General features: G+C 47.0%; 1 protein-coding gene across 4 annotated transcripts in view; it reads right to left on the bottom strand.

Moving 5' to 3' along the window:
• STUM (stum, mechanosensory transduction mediator homolog) overlaps positions 1-24,934 on the bottom strand; it is a 48,382-nt gene that overhangs the window by 2,075 nt on the left and 21,373 nt on the right. The window contains exons 1-2 of one of the 4 annotated variants that reach the window (XR_009485661.1): positions 2,411-3,329; positions 719-790 (exon numbers count right to left, since the gene is read on the bottom strand). Coding sequence is in view for 3 of the 4 variants with exons in the window: in XM_059840704.1 (XP_059696687.1) it covers positions 3,155-3,195; positions 12,698-12,877 (221 nt within the window). In the remaining variant the exon portion in view is untranslated. Of the gene's footprint in view, positions 1-718; positions 791-2,409; positions 3,364-12,697; positions 12,878-24,934 lie in introns of those variants that run through there. The other 3 variants (XM_059840707.1, XM_059840704.1, XM_059840706.1) reach the window with 3 other exon arrangements.

Raw genomic sequence — 24,934 nt, 5'->3', positions numbered from 1 at the left:
AGAAAGAAAGTAATTGTTGATAGGGGAAAGCTCCAGATTTTCATACCTGTGTCTTCACAGTGTGGCTCCTCTTGTCAGTGCCTGGATTGTGGGCACCAGACAGGCCCCTCCAGATGCTGCCAGCTGCCTACAGGACTCTGACCTCTTGTGAGAGGAGGAAAACCAAGTCTTAGTGGAGGGTGTGGTACTAAAGATGGGAAGAGCAGAACCCCCTGAGCACAGCCCTGCCCTGGGCTCAGTCTCTGAGCTCCCCACTGCTTGCCATGGGGACACCTGAAGCCAAGGTGAGGGGCTCACCTGTGGCATTCACATTGTCTGAAAAATCCCTTTGCCCAGGATTTTCTTCTGGGAAGCTGAGAAGCCTCAGAGAAAAGGAAAACAATTCTTATCTCATTTGCTTCTCCTGTGTTGTGCTCATGTGGAATGTGTTTGGAGATTGTTTTCCCACAGGTGATTGTTCCATTGGATGCTGCTGTGAGTTGTTTGGACTCTTTGGCCAATTGGGGCCAAGCTGTGTCGAGACTCTGGAAAGAGTCACCAGTTTTCATTATTATCTTTTTAGCATTGTGTAAGTATCCTTTGTGCATTCTTTAGTATAGTATAGTATTCTTTAATATAATATAGTATCACGAAGTAATAAATTAGCCTTCTGAGAACATGAAGTCAGATGCATCATTCCTGCCTTCATCAGGGCATTCCCTGCAAATACAATACTCACCATTGCCTGAGAGCAGGCTGCTGCTCACACTTGGGCTGGGGGGGGGCTTGGCAGTGCCAGTTTTATGCAGGGCTATTGGAAAAAGCAGAGGGATTTATCATTTTCATTACTGCTACAGGACAGCCTTGGGGAAAATGCAGTTTGATGCTTGCTGCCTGGTAGCAAGGCCAATCTATAAAGTGGCTTCTGTCCTAAAGCTGAGAGTGGGAAACTGTCTGCTTCTAATTAAAATCAATTAATCAAATCACCACAATAGGCAAAAATAAGGCTTTTTGTCCTGGGTGACATTTGACAGATTTCAGTGCCTCTGAAGTGGTGCATTGAGTGTTTTCTTGGCTTCGCCAATTCAGTAAGAAGGTCAAGGATAAGAAAAAAATGTACAGAGCAAAACCTGGAAGTAAATTATAAATCCCACACCTCTACTGTGCAGAGCTCAGACTCCTTCATGCAATAAATGCAGGCAGCACCCAGACCTAGCCAAAGTGATGCTCTCAGAGACCTGCAGCCATCCCAGGGAGGGCAGCATTTCCATTCAATCCTTCCCCAGCCAATCCAATTCTCCCATCCTCACTAGATCACAGAGACAGACAGCACCAAGTGTGGCCCAGAAGGTCAGCAAAACCCTGGTGATGCTGATGAGGAGCTTATTCTGTCCCTTTTTGTTCCCAGGGGACCTTTTGTGCAGGTGCTGGCTCTCTGGGATGGGGCATCTGCTGCTGACATCTGATGCCACAGAAGATGTGACTTTTGGCACTTTAGGCCCAGTGAAAATATCAGCTTGTTTATTCCTCCCCAGCCTGAGGCTTCTTGTGCTGCCTATCCACTACACATTTCAATCCACCTTCTAAAAGTGAACCCAAGGCAGGGTTGACTTCACAGGCACCAGAAGAATTTGTTCTTAAGCCACACTTGCTGCTCCTATTCCAAAGATTTTGCCTAGTTCCTTTTATCCATGGCCTGTTATCCATGTCTGCAGGGGCTCCTGCACACCCATCCTGACACCACAGCACAACTAACTTGATGCTTAGGCAGTGTTTGGTGTTTGCACTTGACCCAGCCATTCTGGTTTGGCAAAGGTGAGGGGTAACCATTGCTCTTTGGCATTGCACATGCTGCAGCTGAGCAGGCAAGTGGTTTGGGAGACCTCAAAAAAAAGAGTTCTCACTGATGACAGCAGCAGCTTGTGATGGTGTTTTCCAGATATGCTACAGATTCCCCATTTGCTACTGGTTAGGATCCTATTTACTCCTTTTTCTCTTAGGTGGGAAATGTAGGAGCAGAGATGGTCTGTCTCACAGGAAATGCTGAAGCTCAGTTCTGTAACACCTGTACAGCCCAGCAAGCCACAGCACAGCTGCAGATGCCACAGCACAGGCCACTCCCTGAACCAGTCCTTTTGGTAGAAATGGACAAAGACACTTGAAATTGTTGAATGTTGTGAGCAGAAATCCTTTTGGCCATCGCTGTGGCAGTGGTACTCTTGAAGAGCTCATCCCCTGCCTTTAGTGCAGATCCCAGATGGCTCTTGGCTTTTCACCACTGACCTGGTTGGTTTTGATTGGTTTTCTCCAGCTGAGAAATGAAACCATGAAATCGCAGCCCCACTCTGTTTGGCCACAGGCGTTCCAACCACAGCAGCTCCCAAGCACCTGTCTAGTACCAGGTGGAGATCCTGGAGTTCTGGATACTTACCTGGGCAAGCAGAGCTGGGATGCTGCTTCAGCCAGGAGCACTCGTCGTGCTCTAAGGGGATCCGTTTCCAAAGCATGGAGACACTGCCAGCAAGTCCCTTCCAGGGGCAGGAAAGGTTCTTTGGCTCCCCCAGTATTGTTTTATACAAGAGGCTTTGGGCAGTACTTGCTGCCCTAGAGGCAAGGCGCTGCAGGACACCAGTCCTGTGCTAGGAAAAGTGTCCCCTGGGCTGGTGGGAGCTCTGGTCCTTGCATGGTGGCAGCGGGTGGAAGCAGGGGGTGGCCCCAGTCACGTCAGCAGTACAATACGATTTACAGCAAGCACGTTTCTCAAGACATCTGCAGGGACAGAGCTTCAGTGAACATCATATACACAGGCAGCAGAGGGGGCTGGGTTGGACCCTCCACTGCTGCAAAGCAGTCACAGATGGAATCTCAGGGCAGGAAGGAAGTACCACTGGTTTGCTTTTACATCCGGTATGTGTATCTATGAACAGCTCCTTGGCATTTGATGTTCACAGCCAGCATCCTTTAACAGCGAGCACAAAAAGGAGGCAAAACATCTTCAGCGACCTCCCCCTGGGAGCAGAGGGAAGGCAGGATCTCCCCCTCCCTTGGTTCAGCTGCCCACGCAGGTGCCACCTCTGCCAAGGGTGTGTCCTTGTCCTGGCACCCTCGTCCTCCTGGTCGGCCGGGACCAGTCCAAGCCAAGCCGTGCTCGCCTCATCTCGGCTGCCTGGGGGCGTCAGTGCAAGTCTGCTCCGGCTGCTCTGCATCTCCGCTCCGCTGCACGGGCAGGCACAGGGAGACAAAACAAAGGGGACAAGAAGAGAGACAAAGGGTAATGAAAAGGTCCGTGGCCCACGGCTGCCAAAGGAAATCTCTCGCCGCGTTTCTCTGACCATACTTGTCCCAGCCACTAGAGCTGCTGTGGGATCCCCTGCTCCTTGTAGCCTGTTAGGAGGGAGGGGAAGGGAACATGATTAGAGTTTGTAGGAAAGGCATTTTGTGCTGTTCTTGTGAGCCAGCAAAGGCTTCCTAAAGATAAGGAAAGCCCCATATCTCTCTCGAGGAAGACATCAAGGCTATCCCCATGAAAATGTGGTGAAGGAGAGAAAGTTAAAAGATACAGACTTTAGCTAGCCCACAAAATGACGTGGCTCCTTGTTCACCTGTTGAGAATTTTGTTTCTTTGTTATGACCAATGGGCAGTGAATGTGTCTGTTAAGTAAATGTAAATATCTTGAAAAATTACAAAAGCAACATGTTGCTATAATGAATATCTCTTATCCACCTTTCTGATGGAGTGTTGGTGCTTGGCGCCATGTCGTGCTCTATAACGACAAGAGTTAATTCCAAATGAGGACCTTCGGTGAGGCTCAAGCAAGCCAAGAGCCTGGTTTACCAGGAGTAGCAAAAACCACATGGGAAAACAGGAGGGCTGCCACATTCTCCCTCGTGGCCAGGCTGCCTTGCTTTAGCCAAGAGCTGCCTGGTGCTGCCTCCTTCCTGGGCACAGCCATGTGGATGCTGCCAGGTGCCTGCTGCTCTGGCACCTGCCTGCCACCAGCCTGGCACAGGCACCTCTGCTTGCAGAGACTGTAAGAGCACAGCAGGTACCAGTGGTCACCAATTCCAGCCCAACAACCTGAAGTTTTTATGGAGTGTGTTTTCCTGCGGTGCGGGGGAAATGGATGCCCTTGTATCCTGCTCCAGAGACATGGCTGTTACCAAGCGCTGCCCTGGTAGGTTGTGCATTCTACACACATCTCTCCTTGGGATCTACTTGGGTTTGAACCTCATCCTCCCACAGCACTGCCAGCTAGGAGGAGGTTGGTTTCCTCCGTAAGAGCCTGAATGAGAGATGTGGGACTCCAGGGGCTCTCCAAAATGCAGTTTATTCCATCCAAGACATTACAGCAGCCCAGGGTGGTGGGTGACAGAGCCTGTGCCTACAGCTGTCAGCTCCAGCTGCAGGCAGGCCTGGAGACCCTTAGCTTAGGTTACAATGCATTATATACTTTCCTTTGTTGAGCATCTTAATACAGAAGAACCAATCTATACCTTAACTTTTATCTATAGCCAATCATAACTACTATAATTACCATATTCATGTTACTGTTCTCCAATCACTAAAAGTTAGTACCTTACAGTTTAAGCCAGAAGTTGTTTTTCAGTTTTCTTGCAGTGGAAAATTCTGAGACCTTTTTTCTACTTGCAACATTTGCTGACTTGTTTGCCTGTGCTATCTTTCTGCTTGGTAAAAACATCTTGTTTGAGGTGGGTTTATCCTTTGCTCTAAGTCATAAAACCCCCTTCTAACTAACAGACCCTTTGCCTCCTTGGTTACCCAGTAAGACTGGCTCAGCAATTCTTTTCTTCTATATCAAAACTTGCTTCAATTTCTATTCCTTCTTCAGACTCTACATTCAAAAATCTTTCTGCCAAGCACACACATCTGTGAGACTTTCTTGTCAAACTTTCATCCTTCCCAACATTCCTCTACCCATCTTTGTGTTCCCCTGCTGGCTTTTGCTGATGGCACTCCCCAGTAGCAACCAATTTGCGCTGCAGTTTGCACAGGTGAGAAAACACCTCTTGGAGAAGAAGGGGAATGCCTTGACTCGCAGGCTGAAGTGTCAAACACAGATCTTGGGATGCCTCTAATGATATCCTCACTGCCTGGTTCTGCACTTGCTTTGCTCCAGCCCAGCAGAATTACAGGTGCTTTTGTTAGGGCACAGCAGCCTACCAGTGGGCCTGGAGGGAACCAATCTTTTCAGCAGCAAACCCAAGGAAACTGCCAGGATCCCTGTTCCTTCACGCCCTTTCCTCTTCCTGTGGCCATGAGGTTTGATGCACTTCCCAACCAAGACAGCAAAGCCCTTGGGGTCCCCACTGTGTTGCAGCCACAAGGATGTTCCAAGGGCTCAAGCAGCCTGTCCTGCTGCTTGTCACAGCTCCTTGGGCTCCTGGGGCCTCAGATTATTTCCTGTCCTGCACACAGTGGTTGGGGGCAGGCTGCAAATCCCACAGGGAACAGCTTCATCCCCTGGCAGGGCTAGGGCAGGGCAATAGAGCCCCTGCAGCTCCTGTGCTAGTACAGGATGATGAGAAAAATATTGGATTTTTTTAACGCTTTCCTGAGCGGCTGCAAAGACTGTGCCAGAGGCTTTCCCCACTTTCCTTTCAAGAGAAGCTTGTTATTCTGACTTTATCAATGCAAAAAAATCTCCTGATTAAAGAAGCAAACTGCCCTTACTTGCAGTGCCCACCACAATATCTTTCAACTAAAAAACTTTTTTAAATCTGGATTTTTTTTTTCTTAGCTTAAGTAACATAAGTAGCTTGTCATTTCTATATTTTGAATTTCAAAGAAGTCTGAAATTTTATATCTCAGAAGAATGCTTAACTTTTCAAACACTTTTCCATTTATGCTTTGCAATATTCTTTCTAACCCTTATGTTCGGCTTTTGTAAGTCCCTTACAAAAACTGAATATAAAATACCAGCAGGTGCCAGAACCCCTATCTTTAGTGGACTTTTTGCTGAACTAAGAATTGACTCCAGCGAATGAACTTTGCTGTACTTTGGAAAAAACCCACACATTCACCCAGGTTTGGCAGCCTGGACCTCCTGCTGCTAAACAAGCACAAGGGACAGAATAATGACACTTAACTGAATTTCTGCCTGTTGTGTGCAGCTGAACAGAAAGTCTCTCATCTCTTTCAAACAGCTTTTGCTAGGGGGCAAAATGATGATTTCACATACATTTATGTTTTAAGTGTGAGTCAGCTCTGAAGGCAAGGTGAGCTGGCTGGAAACTTGTAATTTGGGCATGTCTACGGCATTGGTTTAATTTGTTTAGGGAGCAGAGTTAAAAAAACCAAACAACCCTATGGACCAGAAAGGTGGGGCCTGCCTTAAATCTTTATCTAAAGTAAGACTAACTTACTTGTACAGCCATGCCTTTTATTGAGTTATAAGGAAATTAAGATTGAGAAATCCTTTAAGTCTGGCTGTCACTGTTGAAACTGGCTGGAAGGAAGTGACAGTGGCCAAGCCTGTCTCTTTACATGACCATAAGCCAGAAAAATGACCTGTCCTATGCTGAACTTGTTAATTACAATACTTCAGACTTAACTTATCAAGTAGTTTATATGTGAAAATAGTTATTGCATTTCTTGCATAGGACTAGCTGTTCTGTATGAAGCAGCTTTACATTACTATGCCTGTAATAAAACTGAGGTGCAATTCTGCAGAACAGACAGCTCTGGGTTCAGGATTAAGTGGGCCTGTGCACAAAGTCACTGATTTAATCAAGTTTACTGGAAGTTGCACGTCTCCTGTAAACCACTGCATGTAAGATTGAGGCAAAGGGAGCCCAGTCTGTGCACAGGCTGTCCTTCTGGGACTGGGTTCATGCAGAAGGTGCCTTCAGGATGCTCTCCATGCTGAAACTCTTGCTCTACTCTACCCTTGGGGCATCCCCAGGGGCATTTCAATGCTGTGAGAAGATTTCCAGCATCCCTGGGGCTGTGCAGCCACAGGACAGACACAGACACAGTGGACACACACATGTAAAGGCTGCACTTGGGCTGGGAGTGGGCAGCGCTGGCCAAAGTGAATTCCAGGTGTCCTGTCCCGACCGAGGCTCGCTGCTCTCCATGGGAAACTGCCTTGGAGTGTGAGGAGGAGGAGGAAGAACAGAAACAAACTTACCTTGTGAGACTTTGATGGTGAACAAAAGGAGGCAAAGGAACATGAAAGAAAGAGAGAGGGAGAAATGTAACTGTAGACGATATATCTGAAACACATGGAGAACCAGAAGAGAATGAACAAACTGAGGCTGCAGAGTAAACAGAGAACAGCTGCTCTACCCTCAGACATTCACACCAGGGCTAAACATTTCTTTAAATCCTTGTACTTGAAGTGGATCATTCCATTTGGGACTCTTGTTTCAAGAAGACAGGGGAATCCTCATCTGCTTTTCCAGCCCCAGGCAGAGCAGGCCGGATGGGCTAACACCTCTGAGCAATGCTCCCAGAAACTCTCTCCTCTGTGCCATTGAGCCACCGAAGGAAGGCATCAAACAAGACATCACAGGGTCCCAAAGGGCTCATGGCATACCATTCACAGTCCAGAGGTGGGAAAACTACACCTGAAGAGTTTTTGGCAGCTTCCCTGCTCAGACTGCTTGTGCCCAAAGGTAACTCACAACCACAGCATGCCTCAGCCTGTCTGGGTGCTGCAAACACTGGGGCTATTTAGCATTCCTACAATGTGTTAAGAACTTGCTCCACTGCTGCATTTGGTAAGAAACTGCAAAAAAAGGTATTTTAACTACTTTCCTCAGGCCTAGTTTGGGGGACAGCTCTTTTTAGATTTTTTTTTTCTTAAGTGTAGTAAGTGCAAGCAGGGACTTTGTCCTTGGAACTTTCTTCATCTCATGTAGGGTTACTGGTTGGTTTGGGCCTCCTGCTCCCCTTTCCTTGCCAGGAGAGCAGTGTTACCTGCAGAGCAGAGAGGTTTGGTGGTGTTTTCCCTCAGAGCATACAGTGACTGTGCAATCATCTGCTGCTGCTTCTGGCAGGGTCTGAACAGGGTAATTAGCAAAGGAGTGATGAGGGTGGCATGATTACAGGTGAGTTCTCACTGCTGGCTGGCAATCAGCCCCAAGAGTCAGCCGAAGTCTCCATCCAGTGAACCCAAAGCAGCCAAGCACACCGTTCATTCAGAGCCGAGAGCTGAGGGAGGGCTTCCTTCAGAAACCACGGCTTCCTTCAGAAACTAGCCTTGACTTCTTGGCTGCATTCAGCAGAGGCAAAACAATGCCTGGACAAACAGTCCCTGACTTGTGTCCCCTGTGCCACGTCAGTGTGACATTATGTTATTTCTCTGGTATTTCTGTCAAGAAATGGCACACAGCCTTTTATACCCAGCTCTGAGCAGGCAGGGACTTCCTGGAAATTTCATTCTGCACAGTGGGTTGATGAAGATGTGGGCTGGGGACAAGGTGTGCCTGAAGCCAAGGGAGCTGTGCCTGGAAAGCCTTAGGAGGCTTGTTTTGCAGTTGGCTTTGGCCAGCTCATTAGCTGTGGTTTGCCTCAGCTCTGTGCATTGTCCCCGCAGAGCTGGCCAGGGGCTCCAGGAGAGCACACTGCAGCAGTGCTGCCCAGCCATTTTTTGGCAGAAGAATTAAGTGCTCCCTAGTTCTACCTTTGCCTTCAGAGAGCAGGTACAGCAGAGGACAGTTCCCAAAGCCATCTGGCTGCTTAAAGAAGATATCTCTGGTGCCCAGCGGGGCCAGCTGGCAATTTGTTTAAATTAGCAGAGAACATGCCCTGTGCTGGGGTGCTGCCAAAAGTAATTAAGTGTGACAGCAAAACTGCATTCAATTTATCTTCCTTCTGGAATATTATCCTGATAAAGGGCAGCCTAGAGGAGATGAGGGTTGGACAGGACCCCCAGGTCAGTCAGTCTCTTGCTGTGTCCTACCTTGTCCCTGGCAGACATGGGTCTGCTCACTCTTGGGGTGTTCCAGGGACAGAGAGAGCAGATCCTGCCATGCCACCTCTGTGGCATTTTGATCTTTCTGGAAGAAAAAATGTCCTCTAATTTCCACACAGGTCCTTCATGGTGTTATTCAAGTCTGTCTTAGGGTGAACTACTGCCCTCTCACATTTACTAGCCCACTGAACACCTTCATCATCAGCATGATTACTGTCTTACAGTTCTCTGGACTCTCTCCAGGTTTTCCACTTGAAGTACAGCCTCCAAAGCTGGCCACAAGCCTCACCACAGCTTTATGCATGCAGAGAAAGGTGATGGAGTCAGCAAAAGCCCTACAAGCCCTACAAGCCCTGCTCCCATGTGCCTGTGTGGTATTCATTCCCTCTGCAGCAATGTTCCCCCTGTGCTGCCTGTGACTCACTGCAGCCACCACGTCCTTCCCTGAAAAACAAGTTGTTCCCTAGTGTGTGTTTATGCAGTTGATTAGTCCTTCTGTAGAGTCCTGGGCTTGTCCCTACTGAGTAGGACTATCTGTTTCCAGACCGTTTCTTTGGTTGGCATGGATCAGGGCACTGCCCTCACTGTGCCTGCCAGGTGTGCAGCTGGGGAGCCTCTTCCCCAGCCCATCCTCAGCCACAAATGAAAACACTAAGGAGAGCTGCATTCAGGAAGGACCTTTCAACACACTTCTCTTAATCTCTTCCAGGTCGAGAAAATTCATTTAGAGGAAAATCTTCAAGTGCATTTCCACACAGGCCACGTCCCCCCGGCTTGCTGGTAGGAACACTGTGTGAGACAGGGTCAGCATCTGAAGGTTAGGAGGGATGGCTGACTGCTGCCACCTCACACGAAATTAATTCCTCTGCCATCCAAGGGAATCCAGCCAGTCTGACACAGCTTCCTCTGGACACACCCACGGTGACTTTGTGGGGCTGTTTTTTATATTCTAAATGAGTGCAAGTCACTTACTTGATTAATTCTTCCAGGAACTGAAGCATACCTGATTGGCCTGTAATTCTTCTCCTTTTTCCCTCATTAAGGACAGTATGCCATTATCCTCAGAGCAGACTCCCCCTTTCCGTGCCTGGGAAATAGCACTAGAAGATGAAAAGCTGGAAGGAGTCTCCTATTCAAAAGGCACATGGAAGTGGCACTTGGGGAACATGGCTCAGTGGTGGACACGGTGGTGATGGCTTAAGACTTGGACTCAATGATTTTGGAGGTTTTCTGCAACCTCAGTGATTTTATGATTCTGTGGTTCTAACTCCCTCCCAAGTCTCTACCAGCTAACAGAGAGGCAGGCCCAGGAACAGGGAGTGAGGTGATTATCCCTTAGGGAAAGCCTGAGTGGAGTTCCTGATCCTCAGCTGCTTCCCACCCTCTTCCTGCTCACTGCTAGCCCTCACCAGCTTAGACAGGGCCTGCTGTGTCCTGCCTCTAGCCCATCCAAATAGCCTGGCACCCTCACAGGGACACATGGGATCAGCCATTTCAAGGCAAGGGAACTGGAGGTGGGCAGTGGTTTCACACTTTTTTAACTATTTCCCATCTGCACCCAGATTCAAGTTGCAGTGGTGCACGGTTTCTGTTCAGTGCATCCAATGGTTTGCATGCAAACAAAACTCAACCAAAGGAAACTTGGCAGTGTTCTTAAATTAAATGTCTTATTTCTTGCATTAGAAACATGGTTTCCTTCTTAAGTTATTATTTCTTCTTTCAAATATCATAACAAGAACCAACCACTTTGGGTCTGACAGGGCTGCTTGACACAGGTAAGAGCAACCAGTAACTTCATTCTTTGTTTCAATTAAGGTTTTTCTTTTCTTCTCCATCAATCCAGAGCAGCTGCATTTGGCCACTACTTTCTGTTCATGGCAAGTAAACTTAAAAGCAGCTATTTAATGAGATGGCAAGAAACTGCCAAGGGCTGCTGCTGGTAAAACATAAGACATGGTAACTCCTCTTACCATTCTCTACTAGCACCAGAGGGATGAAATACTGCTGGCCTTGGGGACCTCTTGACCTGGGCATTCCCACCACATGCTGCTCATCCATCCTGTGCCTCCCAAACTGGTGGAATCCAGCCAGGTGTGGGGAGGAGTGTTTTGGAGAAACTTGCAAGCTGTATGGTTTTCCCCAACAGTGAAACTGGAGAAGACCCTCCCAGTAAGACCCTCCTAAGCACCAGCCCCTCTAGCTGGAGAGCAGGGCTTTGGAGCAAAGCAAGGCAGTTTCAGGGGTGGTTCTCTGTCAGGACAGATGCTTTCCTGGCTCTCCCCACACCTGCAGAGTGGGGTCCAGACAGAAGAAGGGCTGCCCCACAGAGGAACAGCACAAGAGTTGATGGTTGTGAACATGCACTTACTGCACTACACACAAATCTGGCAGATTCTTGAAGACACATCACACAGGTACATCAGTTCACAATTTAGCCTCAGAAATGACCTGCTCTGCAGGTACATCTGGAAGGAAATGTGGTAGTTTCCAGGGTAAAGCAAAGAGCAGTACTGCCTTCATCCTGAGGAAAGCTTTTGCTTTGCACATGTTCAGGTTTTTAATATCCATCGTTTGCTCTGCATGGGGACTGCCTTAACTGAAGCTGGCTCAGAAATTAGCAGGTGGCTTGGTGAGAGGTTTTAACCCCTGGGTTTGGCAGCTGAAAATGTGCACTGGTTTCCTGCTTTTTTTCTTTTTTCTTTTTTTTTTTTCGATTTCATCCATTTTGTCTTTGGGAAGATTTCTGGCAATTTCCTGAGATCCTCTCTCTCCCTCTGTCATGCAGCCACAGTGGTCATCAGCAGAGATGACAAAGTGGAGCCTCTTCAAACCAAAAGGCAAAAGCTGCCCATAAGATGGTCTCTGGGAGAAGGGCTTGCTTTGGGAACTGCCTTTCCTGTCAGCCTGAAGGTCTCAGACCTGTCTGGTTTGAGGACTTGCCCATCAGCCTCTGGAAAGGGAGTGGGGTCTTGCAGATGCCACCAGCACCCTGAGCTCTGTGTTTCTTCTGGCTTTGGAGGTGAGATGAGGCTGTCACCTCCATCCTCTGCACCAGGATATAGAAGATATGACACAACTGTTACACCACTGAAAGCCTCTACCAGATGAAAGTTACAGAGCCTGTCTTCTGGATTGGTAGTATCTACTAACTGGTGAGTTAAATTATGAACATTTGGAAAAGGATTCTTCTTTCCTTAAACGAATGTTTTAGTCAGCTCAAAGGGTGTATGGGACGTCGTTCTAGGAGCAGCAAAACACTTCTGGCTCAGCCTAAGAACTTTGTCTGAAACATGGAAAAATACTCCAAAACAACGGGTAAATGTATCCTGGGGAGGAAGAGGAGGGTCCCCAGGAGAGTCCCCAGGGCTTGGGGCCCTGGGAGCAGAACTGGCCGAGCAAGAAGGTCTCATTAACCACAGATTTGCAGCCAGAGTCACAAGGGAGAAAGGGCTTTCTTGTTCAAATGGGTGTGACCAGGGCAGAAGGGGCTCCAGACAGCAGAGTTCACAGCGCTCCCCCTTCCCGCACATTTCATTTCACACAAGGAAGTTCCTGCCCCATGTGGTGGGATGGGAGACTCTCCCAGGTATGTCACAGGGCCCATTCCCACTGCCTCCCAGCAACTTCTCTGCCTACTGCGTTTCCCATGGACTTGCAGAGCCCATGCCGTGGCTCTTCCTCCCTGCAGTGCAGCCCAGCGGCTCGCAGGGCCATTACCTGGGACACAGCACCATTGCCACGGAGAGGAGAGGTCAGGAGGGCGAGCTCACTGCACTTACTTGCCAGGATGACCATGTCCATGCCCCAGAATATGCTCATGATCCAGCCCACCATGACGATGGCCGTGAGGATCTGGATGAGGGCGGCGGCGATGTTGAGCCAGAAGACGCAGCACCGGTGCCGGTCGGGGAGGTCGGTGCGGGCCCCGCAGAGCACGGTGAAGGCCGACACGAAAGTGCCTGGGGACACACAGCAGCACAGCACCCCTGAGAGAGAGCCAGGCAAAGGCAGCACCCCCGGGAGCCAGGCTGCACCCCTGAGATCCAGGCTGTACCCCTGGGAGCCAGGCAGCACCCCCGGGAGCCAGGCTGCACCTCCTGCCCTCACAGCGCCGCCCTCCCCTCACAGCGCCTCACGTCCGGTGCTTGGAGAGCACGGTGAGAAAAGCACTCCTTGAACATAACAAAATCATCATCGCCCCTAACAAAGGGAAATTATTGATGTCTGAGTCCAAGGCTTTGTGAGAAAAATGGGTATTTTATCATTGGCTTTTCGCAAATACTGAAATGAATATGGCAAAAACAAACCAAGCCAGCTGACACTAGAGCAGGGCCCTGCCCACTTCTCCCATTTCCCAGGGCTTTCTAAATGTTTCGTTTTTACACCTCACAATGACAAAGAACAAATTTGTATTTTTTTTAAGGGCAGGGAAGTGAACAAAACGCAGACTCAAATGGGAGTGGGAGTGGGAAAGCTGTCCCCAGGGGCTGGGGCTGCCGGGGAGCTCCAAACCTGCACTGGCACAGGGAGGAGAGACGTGTTGCCCCAGCCTCTCACCCTAGAACCACCCAGAAGGGAGATGTGGGCACCATGAACCCTTCACCCCCTTCAGCCCTGCTCAGGCTGGCTCTGGGATGGAGCCTGTGAGAAATGAGTATTTTATGATTGGCTTTTCACAAATATTGAAATGAATATTATATGTTCTGATCTCATTTGCTTCTCCTGTGTTGTGCTCATGTGGAATGTGTTTGGAGATTGTTTACCCACAGGTGATTGTTCCATTGGATTCTGCTGTGAGTTGTTTGGACTCTTTGGCCAATTGGGGCCAAGTTGTGTCAGGACTCTGGAAAGAATCACGAGTTTTCATTATTATTCCTTTAGCATTCTGTAAGTATCTTTTCTGTATTCTCTAGTATAGTATAGTATTCTTTAATATAATACAGTATCATAAAGTATTAAATTAGCCTTCTGACAAGATGGAGTCCTCCTCATCATTCCTGCCTTCGTTGCTGGCCCTGCATTTACAATAGACTGGCTCTAGGGATCTCTAATGCTCTGGCAGTCTGTTACTATGCACAAATCCTGCTCTAGAAGGAGCAGACACACACACACACAAAAAGGAGTGGCACTGAATTTTTGCACAATTTTTGCACACCCAGTCACAAGCTGATACCTGAGGGCATGTTTTACCAAGCAGAAGTAGCTAAACTTCTTAGAGTGCTGGAGCCAGGGGACCTGGTGTGGCAGCCCTTGGCTCTGCTTGAGACCAGCTTACAAATCTTACAACCACACTTCAAACTTCCTAAAATGTTTCAGATGAAGGATCTTGTTGATGTATGAAAATTAAAGCTGGGGGAAAAACCAAAAACCTACACCTCAGCAGCCTTTCACAAAGATTCTTCCTAAATTTATGCTCTTGGACGAGGCAGATTTTTTACTTTTAGCTGCTATGTTATGCTCATGGCTGGCTGAAACTGACAGCTCAGGGAAGCCTTGTCTGTCCCACAACCAACATGAAGAAAGACACTATGGGTAAGGAGCAGAAGAAGCAGTTCCTGGCTCCTCTAAAATATGAGCTGTTGGCCAGGAGGTTCAGGCACCTTTTCTAAGTATGGATTTCAACACCTCTTAGTACTATGAATTGTCTTTGGGTCTTTCTGAAACAAATACAGCATTGTTAAGGTAAGTACCAAGGTGCAACGTTGATTGTGTTGGATAACACAGTTCTGTGAAGTGCCTTCTTTCATCAGTATCTTGAATTAAATTGATGGTTTCTACAAAAACTGCCTTTTTTCCTCTGAAAGGATGGAAGCCTGCAAACAGCCTGTAAGATGTGAATGAATGAGTACATCTTCAGTGCACGAGTGCCTTGTTGAACTCAGGGAAGGTGGGAGTCCCTTGGCTGGACTGAAAACAGGGACAAAACACTCAGTTTACACCCTTGTAGTAAATCTTATCAGACCAAGAGAGCAGAACCATCTGGTTAGAAGCAAAATACCATTTTGTCCTGCACTGCCGGGGAGGTGGAAGAGAGAATCGCTGTCTTTGCTGCCTCTTCCTTAGTGGGTCACAAGGATAACAGACAGCTGAGATGCTGGGGAAGGCTGGCTACAGCCTATTTTTAATCCTGCCACCCTCTGCAAGCTTCAGTTCCAGTGTCTACCTAACACTCCACCAGCTCCTAAAACCCTGTCATCCTAAAACTCCTGTCATCCTGCTGCTGGCTGGATCCGATTTCTTATTTCACCCCCTCCCTGTGGCCCCTGCCAGATCTGGGCATGGAGTAGGCATGGAGGGGAGTGCTGCTGGGGCAGAGGGAACACAGCCCTGCCCCAGCAGGGCACAGCATCACTGCCAGGGATAAGGGCAGCATCTTCTGCATGAGAACCACCCCTGGGCTTCCTCCAGCCGGGTTTCATCCCCAAATCCACAAAACAAAAGGGTCTGCAGAGAGGAAAGGGAAAGTCATTATAATCCCAAAGGATGTTGTGTGAGTCTCCCCATAGCTGTCTTTTGCTCTGTGGCATTGTCTTCCATGTCTCTTGTGTCCCCTGGGTGGGATTATGTGACATCTCTGCCCTGCTTCACCCACCTTTTTTTTTTCTTTATAGTTTATCAAAGCAGAAGGAAGCCTGGAATATTTCCCTCCTGCTTCCTGAAAGTGTTGTCTTCAAAATTACACCAAAGCACTCTCTGAGATTAAATATGGATTGAGGCAAGATCAGAGACTGGGTGTTTATGTTTTCTCATCAGGATGCAAAATCTTGCCAAATGGAAATGCCTGTCTCTTTTTAAAATGAAAATCTTCCCCTCTTGCCTAACCTTTAACTCTTCCAAGATGTGTTACAAAGAAAGGTCAAAAATGAGTAATAATTCTTAAACTCCAGCTTCGAATCTTTCCAGTGAAGCTTTTAAGATATTTAGAGCAAGGTGCTGAATTAGCCAATTAATGCCCTAAATACCACAGTGACTAAGCTAAAGTCTAGTCCTATTCAGAAAGGAATAAAACTAACAAAGCATTTAAGTGTCCTCTTCTGGACTGGGAATAGATACAGAAACTGGGATTAAAATCTCCTGAACCTTGACTTCTGACTCCTCTTCAGGCCACTTTCCTACTCACAGGAGCCAATTCATTTTTCCAGTGTCAGTGATTTTCTTTATTGCTTATGATGAGCCAATCTTTGGGAGCTTGCTGGCATTTTTGAACACAAGACTTTGGCTGTGCCAGCAGGCATGGGATGGAAGCATTTTCCCCTCTATTCCACATATGGTTGAGAATGTGAAGCAGGAGTAAGAGTCTTAAATGCTTTTGCCAAAGCAGATGTTCTCCCCTCAGTGGTTACACACTGCCAGATATGGAATTATTTGCATCTGGAAAAGGAGAGGTGGAGAGGAGGAAGAGGAGAAGGAAGGCAAGCAAGCTGTATCTGCTGATAGCACCTGGCTGCCTCAGAGCTGGGGCACTGAACCATTTCCCTCTCAGACACTTGAATCCCTACAGCCAGGAAATCCTAAACCTGGAATCCCAGCTGCTGGGGTGATGTTGGCCAAATAAATCAGCAGTCCCAAAAGGTCTCAGGGTGTGAGTGCAACCAGCAATCACAAACCAGTAACTCCTCAAGCAGATATAAACTGAACACCCATGCAGTTATGCCAGTATAACATAAGTAAATTATAGCAAGCATTTCTTCCATCTTCCCCATGGAAAACACCCAAACTGCAATGAAATCTGGGCTTATTCTAAATCATGAATTAATACAGCCTCTTTGTGGACACAGGGGAGGTGATGGAGATGTCCTGCCCTGTTTTTAATGAGTCTGTTTGTTCAGCCCCTTGCAATCACCTGGCTGAACTGTTCACCTGAAGGCAGCAAGTACCAGGGGCAGAGGGCTGGGTGGGAGCTGATGATTGCTCTTCTGGAGCAGCTGGGAGGCAGGGAGTGAAGACATCATGTGCAGCAAGGCTGTGAGGGGCTGTGACACTGATCCTGCTCTTCAAACTCATCTCACTTGGGGCAGTGTCAGCCAGCTAGGGCACCCACATGGTGCTAGGATAGAAAAAGAGTCCCTGGGAGCCTCTGCCTGCTATGGCTGTCAGCACAATTGGGGTATTTTTAGACTACACCAGTCTGCTGCTTGTTTCCAGCAGTTTAACCCGTTGAACACGAAGGGGATGTGTTATCTGCAGAACAACACAATTAAATGAAGGGGCAAAGGTAGGGGTTTTGCCCTTTCTCTCCTCTCTGGTCCCTTGTCATGCAGGATGAAGTCCCCTCTCTGATGTCTGCTGGTATCTTGGCAGCCAGGGCCTTCCCAAGAGCATCACCTGCTGGTTCCTGGCCTCACAGCCTACAGAAAAATAGTATGAGAGGGATAGTTTGGGCTTTTCTCTTTTAGAGCTAAATCTCACACCCTGGAAAGGGATCCCCTGGTTTCCTGGTTGTTTGAGTCACTCATCCAGGGTGGAGAAAGGCATGAGGTCAAGACCATGGCCTGTCCTGAACAGTCTCCTCTGTGTTATCTGAGTGTTATGGAATGCCTTAAGCTGCAGGAGGGAAGTTTTTCCTCTCCTGTTTTTACAAGAAAGCCTATCCTGGGCACTCCTGCAAGGACTTTAGTCAGACACAGAGCTTGGCACGTTTCATGTGGAGGACCAGCTGTGATGGCACCTTCTCAGGAACACCAGAAGTGGGAGCCTCGTTGGAGCCAGAGGAAGATGGGACACTGATGACCACGGTGGAAGTGCAAGTAACTTGAGCATGCAGACAGCTTAGTGGGCTTCCCACTGACTGCCAGGTACTGAAACTTCCCAGAAAAAAATATCTCCGATGCAAGGAAATCACATTTGATGAGCTGGTGCAGGGGGAGGAACAGCAGAAACCCAAATTACTGCAATCAGGGACCACAGGTGGAGATGATGATGGTGATATGATGATGATGATGATCCCAATCCCTACCCTAAAAAAGTCTGGGAGCCAGGGAGGGAGTGGGAGTATTTCTTCCTCAAAATCATTGAAGATATTCCTTGCTAGTGCTGGGAGTAAATAAGGCAGTGCTATGGTGCCTCCTTTCCTGCTCCCAGAGAGGAGAGCCAGGGCCACATCACGACTCAGGAGCTGGAGCAAAGCTGCAGTAAGCACACAGCTGGAGGCAAGTACAGGCAAAGATGGGAACAAAACTGGAGGTGTCTGTGGGAGCAGGGCTGTTGGATCATCACAGAGAGATGTAATTAATGAGTGTGTGCTTTGTGGGGATGAGCTGTGCCTGTATTGTGTCAGGGGAGCGCTCTGTGTGGGGACACGTCTGCTTTGCGTCTTTCAATGTTCTTAAGTAAAATGATTATTAGCTGTCATTAAACAGTGCTGGCAGGTTTGTGAGGCAGATGTTGTGGATGTGCTGAAAATTCATGAGATGTGCAGGCTCTTGCTGGTGTGAGTCAGAAAAAGCTGTGCAGGAGTGGTTATAAGGACTGCACTCCTTGCCTTGGTATAACAGTGAATATGGTATCTATTGGTCAGGGCATCCTTGGGTCCTCAGAGCCATGAACTTGTTTTTATACTCTAGTTAGGGCTGTAAAGAGTCATTTTGGGAGTGGAGGCCAATTGAAAATGCAGGCAACCCTGACAAGGGGAGAGAATGATGCATCTGACTCCATGTTCTCAGAAGGCTAATTTATTACTTTATGATACTATATTATATTAAAGAATACTATACTAAAGAATACACAAAGGATACTTACACACCGCTAAAGAGATATTAATGAAAACTCATGACTCGTGAGTCTTGACACAGCTTGGCCCCAGTTGGCCAAAGAGTGAAAACAACTCACACCAGAATCCAATGAAACACTCTCCAAACACATTCCACATGAGCACAACACAGGAGAAGCAAATGAGATAAGAATTGTTTTCCTTTTTCTCTGAGGCTTCTCAGCTTCCCAGGAGAAGAATCCTGGGTGAAGGGATTTTTCAGAGAACGTGACTGCCACACTTGGTCCCTCTTAGAATTAACAACCTGAATCCCACAGATTGAGATCTGCCAGGAGGGGACATGGTGACACCTTGGTGCAAATGCCAGGTTCCCTGGACAGCTGTGTGGGCAGGGACAGCAGGAGCCCAAGGGTAGGAGAGGAGAAAGGGAAGGAGGAGAGAGTGGAGGCAGCAAACGTGACAGAACCTAGATGTTGCCATGGAGAGCAGCTCATGAATTTTTCTTCTGTGGCCTGCTATTAAAAATGTTTTGTTTAGCTTCTGCCAGCACATTGTTTTTATTTTCCCCTTCCATATCCGAAGGACATCCAGAGGGAATTTTTGGCTCCCTCCATTCTCTTTGGCCTTGCTGTGGACAAAAATATACAGTGACAAGGGAGAGCTGGCAATCCTTGTCTCCACAGGGTTTGTTCCAAGTCCTGAGCCTGCAGAAGGCAGCCTGTGTATGGGATTAGCTCTCTGCTTTCCCTACACACCTGGAAAATGACCAGCACAACCCAAAGCACCGTGTGCCCATGGCTGATCCCAGCTTTCGAGCACCTGGCTGTAGCTCCAGCACTGAGCTCTGCATCTGTTTGTTGTCAGGAGCTTTGTGTCATGTGGTCAGAGCACACTTGACAGTGTTTGTGTAGCTTCTACAGAAGGCAGCCCACGTGCAAGTAAGACAGCAGTGCCTTTGCATCAAAAATGAGATTTTTCTTGTATTTAATGCTCTAGAAAAAGTTAACTCTTTGAAAATGCAGAGCTTTTTTAACTAAAACTTCCAAACTTGACTGCAACAAACTTTCACAGACTTCCAAGGCTAAAAATACACAGCAAAATCTTAAATTACATGGGGGGGGGGGGGGGGGCTCCATGAAGGTGAAGTGACTTACTAAAGCTTTAATTATACATGGACCCATCAAAATTATTTTTACTCTGCAGCACTGCAATGTTTTGAACACTTAAAAGCAGCCACCCATAAATAGTGAGATTGAAGTACAGCTTGTTCCACTGCCAGACATTCCACAATCCTTGGGTGAAGTTTTCCAGTCCAGTCCTGTGGTTTAATTCTGTTGACTTGATGCATAAAATTAAGGGTGTGCTTGAAGTATTTGAGGCTAGAGAGTTTCTGCTGAACAGCAAATGCAAGGCCCCAAATAATCCAGTGGTGGAGCAAACCTCAGAATTCTGCCAGGACTTGCTGAGTTATCTTTGCAAGTTGTGCCTGCTTGATTCCCAGATTTTTAATTTTTTTTTTTTTTTTCTGGATAAATGATGTGGTCCCAGAACCACCAATGGCATTTTGCATCATGCTTTACAACAGTGTGAGCCACTGCAGAGAGCATGTGATGTCCCAGAAGTGGGGAGAAGTGTTGCTACATGGACAGGAATTAGACATAGGGAATGGGAAACCTGTAACAAGTAATACCTACCACCTACAGTCAAGGAACATGAATTGCTGGAGATAAGCTCATCAAAGTCCATCAGAAGTGGATGACAGATGTCATCCTGCATGTCAGACAGGGAATGAAGAGCCAGGGAGGCTGAAGGAGCTGCCACTGGCTCTGCTGCCAGCAGGGGCACACTGTGAAAACAACTGAGTCACTGCAGCCTTGCTCCCAGTCACTGCTTGCTTTTTTTTCTTTACTAATGGAATGGAGGGAAGATTTTTAATTAATTTGCATCTTTATTAAGTGTGCCAGCATTCAGAGAAATAATGCAACTGGCTTCCAATTATAACAGACATTAAGGAGAACAAAAGGCACGACTGTTGTTTACAGCACAGGGAGCTTTGCTGAGACCTCCTCTGATCCAAGTGGACTCATTCCTGCTGCTCTGTAACTTTACCAGCAATTTAAAAGCTCTTTTTTAATGGAGTCGTCTCTGCTGCTGGTTTCTCTCTGTCTGCTGCCATGCAGAACTTTCTGTATTTATACTGTCTACTATTAAACCAGGTATTTATCCCACCTTGTGTCCCCTTCTCCTCCTGGGAGCAGTGGTGTGGATGTTCTGCCATGGCTCTCCTAGTACCATGCTGTTCTGCACCCACCCACTGCAGGAGCCAGGGACTTACATGAGAGAGGACCCAAGGAACCAGAAATAATCATCCACTAAACCATCTCTTATTTTTAAGACTCTCTATAAGACTCTGCTCCTATTCACAGAAATTAATTTTCTGTTTTCTTGGTGTACATCCAGAAACAAACCTCAAGATATTCTGTTTTGTGCTGTTGATATAGAAGTAATTTGAATCTGGCTTTTCACCCAAACTTGACCAACCTGGAAGCTTCAACAGCAGAATGTCTGGGGAGAGCTCCTTCTCATTTCAAAGAGGCCATGAAACCTCGTGCAAGAAAAGCTTTCTGGCTTTCTGATCCCTCCAGTTTCTAAAGGATGCTGGAAGTAAAAGCTGTGTTGTCACTGTCATATTTTCTGAAAAATCCCTTTGCCAGGATTTCTTCTCCTGGGAAGCCGAGAAGCCTCAGAGAAGAATGAAAACAATAATTAGCTGATTGCTTCTCCTGTGTTTTGCTGCTTTGGAATGTGGTCTGGAGACCGTTTATCCAACAGGTGGTTTTTGATTGGTTTCATGTGAGTTGTTTTGACTTAGTGACCAATCATAGCCAGCTGTGTCAGGACTCTGGAAGCAGTCATGAATTTTCATGATCGTTCTTTGTAAGCTTCTGTCTGTATCCTTTCTCTATTTTTTAGTATAGTTTAATATTCTTTAGTATAGCATTCTTTAATGTAATATAATACCATAAAATAATAAATTAGCCTTCTAAGAACATGGAGTCAGATTCTCAATTCTTCCTTCATCCTGGGGATCCAACAAATACCACACTGTGTAACAGCAGAAGCATAATGAGGAAAATCCTATGGATTCTTATGAGCTTCCACACAGGCTCTTGCCAATTATACAGTGATGAACTGAAGTTTATTCTTAATTGTCTGTGCCACAGACAGCTCTTTCTTGTCAGGCAGAGAGCAGGAGGAGGGCATGCAGAATCCCTTGTGTGAGGCCACATCAAAGGCTCACTCCTCTCCCTGCCTCTTCCCTCCAGAGGTTCATCAAGTGCCACCAGCACCCATCTCAGGGAGCTCTCATTGAGCAGGACAGCAGCATGCCAGGGGCAGTGCAGGCTCTCTGCCCCCAGCCCTGCTGGCTGATCCAACCCTGCAGCTACAGCTCCAGTGAGGTCTGCAGCTGCTCTGCCTCCTCTGTCTCTCTCATCAATTCCTTGAGATGAATTTAGCCCTTTGAAGCTCCCTAGGAGGATCTGCTCTGCTTGTGGAAGGATGGATGAACTACTTGTAAGATTCACTGAGCAGTGACTCTGAGCTTGCTGTGATACCCTGGAGCCCTTGACTGTGAAGACAAATCATGTTAATTAGGGAGTAGCAAGACACAAGACAGAATTAATCTTATTAGAAAGTTAGATGGGGATGCAGAGCAATTAGGGGTTATTCTACTGAGCAAGGCAGCTGAAATGGCAGTGTAATAAATTGCATCAGCCTCCAAAATCACCTCAAAGTACAAGCTATCTTTTAAGGACTAGAGGAATGTAAAACAAAACTGACATAAATGTTCAGAGATCTGCCATGATAAGTGTGCTGGAGATAATAAAAACATCCTTTCATCTTTTTTCTTAATCCAGAAAACTCAATGCACACATTTTATGAGCCAAAGTGTCTCAAGCAGGGACAAACAGGACATAAGAGAATTGCACTCTGTAGCTAAGTGGTGTGGTGCTGTACCCAGGAGTCTGGAATATGATTTGTGAGACCAGAAATCCATCCTGGATTTACAGCTGCTTGCTAAGTAATTCTGATGCTATACCTTGATTCTTATAATGCCAAAGTAACGTTATTAAGGTGTTAATTTAAAGAGTCTGTCAGGAAATTTACTGTCTAGCCTGATGGGGCTATATGCTTGTTGTTCTGTTCAGTGCTGCCATTAGTCAAATAGTGACCAAGTCTTGCTTTTAAGGGACACTTTTCATAAAACCACTACTCTTAGATGAAAGGTAAAGCATTTTACCTACTAAAGCCATTGCTGTTTTGCTGATGTACATAGCATCCAATATATTTAGAAGATGGTGCTTTACACCCTAAGGTTGGCTTTGGTGCCTTCAGGTGATTCAGACACTTTACAAACCAAAATCTCATTTCACAGTTGTTTACTTGACTGAGAACATAAAGATGTTTTATCCTATTCAGCAAAACAATTAGGGAGCATTTTCAACAATACCTGCAGCTTTTGCATCCCTTTTAACTGGAATTTCCCACATTACCATCCCTGACCATCAGGACAGCAATGATCACCCCTGATTGAACTTGATGGGATCTGCAGAAGAGCTGTGTGGGGTGAGGAGGACAAGGATCCACTCAGAGCTGAGCTGCAGCAACCCACAGCCTCCTTGGTGAGGGTGCTGTAATTCTCCTGTGGACAAGCTCTGAAGTCTTCCATAGCCACTTTGGCTCCCCTTGGAAAGGCCCCATGTAGGCCAACAAAAGCAAATCTCTTCTGGCAGCATGGAAATGAGCTGTGGTACCTCGTGCCTGACATCACCCCAGCCCAGGCTCCAGAAATAGTGCAAGCTGGAGTGACCCCTGACTTCACAGATTCTGTGGATATGAGCACCAGCCAAGACAAATGAAGCCAGCCCAGATAGAACAGTTTTCTAAAAGGAGGATTTCTGATTAGGATGGAGAAAATGTGGATATTATGGAGGCCGGTGCATGTGTCAGCATCAGCAGGTGTCCTGTGATGATGTGGAGGAGGACCTGAGAAACCTGCTCTACTTTAACCCCCTTGGAGGAAGGACTAAGTGACCCCCAGAAGCCTCTTTCAGTCCCAGCTATTCCATGGTATTTCAGTAACTTTAACTACTCCACACAAAGCTTGGCTGATCTCCCTGGTTACTTTTCCCCAGAGCTGTGTCCTTCTGCCACCACATGTCTGACAGCCCTTGAACACAGGCCTCTTCATGATTTCTCAATTTATTTTTGAAAAGCTGTTCTGGTTCTAAAATGTCAAGTGCAATTACTCTCAGAGCAATCAGAAAACTTGCTTGGGAGTTGCTGATCACACCAAAGCAGGTGAACCTCAAGCTGTGCATGCTCCTGTCACACAGCTCAGGCAGCCTCTGAGGGGAGATGCAAATACTGCTTTCTGCAGAAGTACTGTCCTTCTTGAGAAGAAATATTTACTTGGATAAAATAATTTCTGCAGGGACTAGTCCTCTTCTGTCTGAGAGCAAAGCTAAAGGAAGTGCCACAGCTGAGCTGAGCAGGTCACAAACACAGATGAGTACTTGTGTTCAAATGCCAGGTTATCCACAAACAGTTAATGCTTCTTGGCCATCTGGATGTGTCCAGCAAGGCCTGCAGAGGCACAGCCCTGTATATGGGCTTGTGAGGCTTTATATGTGGTCTTTTCATCTGAATTCCCTGTTCCTCCCATCACTTGGAGTTCTTGTATTCCCAGTTTGGAGCAAATAGGGCTTGATTTACACCTATTTGTGTCCAAGGACTGATTTTCCCTTTACCAAATACTTTTCCTAGTATTCTAACTAGCTGCTAACTAGCTGCTGGTCAGCACTAGGTAAAAATGAATGTGTATTTTATTGTAGATGTTACAAAGAACAAAGCTCCCAACATCACAAGAGAGCACAGAATGATTTTGAGTAAAATGCAAAAAGTAATATCTCTATGTACAATGACTCAAGGACCTCATTTGCTGGAGACTAGAGGAGATTTATATGGAGTGAGGTATATCAGGAAAAAAGGGTTATACAGAGAAACTCAAAATTAACATGGTGAAACCTCTTCTTTTTTTTCTTTTTTTTTCATTCTGAACTGGAACAGGTTGTAATGAGGTTGGGCACAATGGTAGCATGGTTCAACACTCCTATGCAGGACTGCTGGAAGCACTTATCTCACTGTCAAAAGACTTTTAAATGTCCTTTCCAGAAGTCACCCTGGGGGCAGTAGACTAACCACAACACCTGACACTGACGTTGCAATGCAAGACTTCTCAATC

This window comes from Haemorhous mexicanus, chromosome 3 (assembly GCF_027477595.1).
Source record: "Haemorhous mexicanus isolate bHaeMex1 chromosome 3, bHaeMex1.pri, whole genome shotgun sequence".
Taxonomy (NCBI): Eukaryota; Metazoa; Chordata; class Aves; order Passeriformes; family Fringillidae; genus Haemorhous; species Haemorhous mexicanus.
Note: the sequence above shows the minus strand (reverse complement) of the source record. Positions and strands in the feature narration are given on the sequence as shown.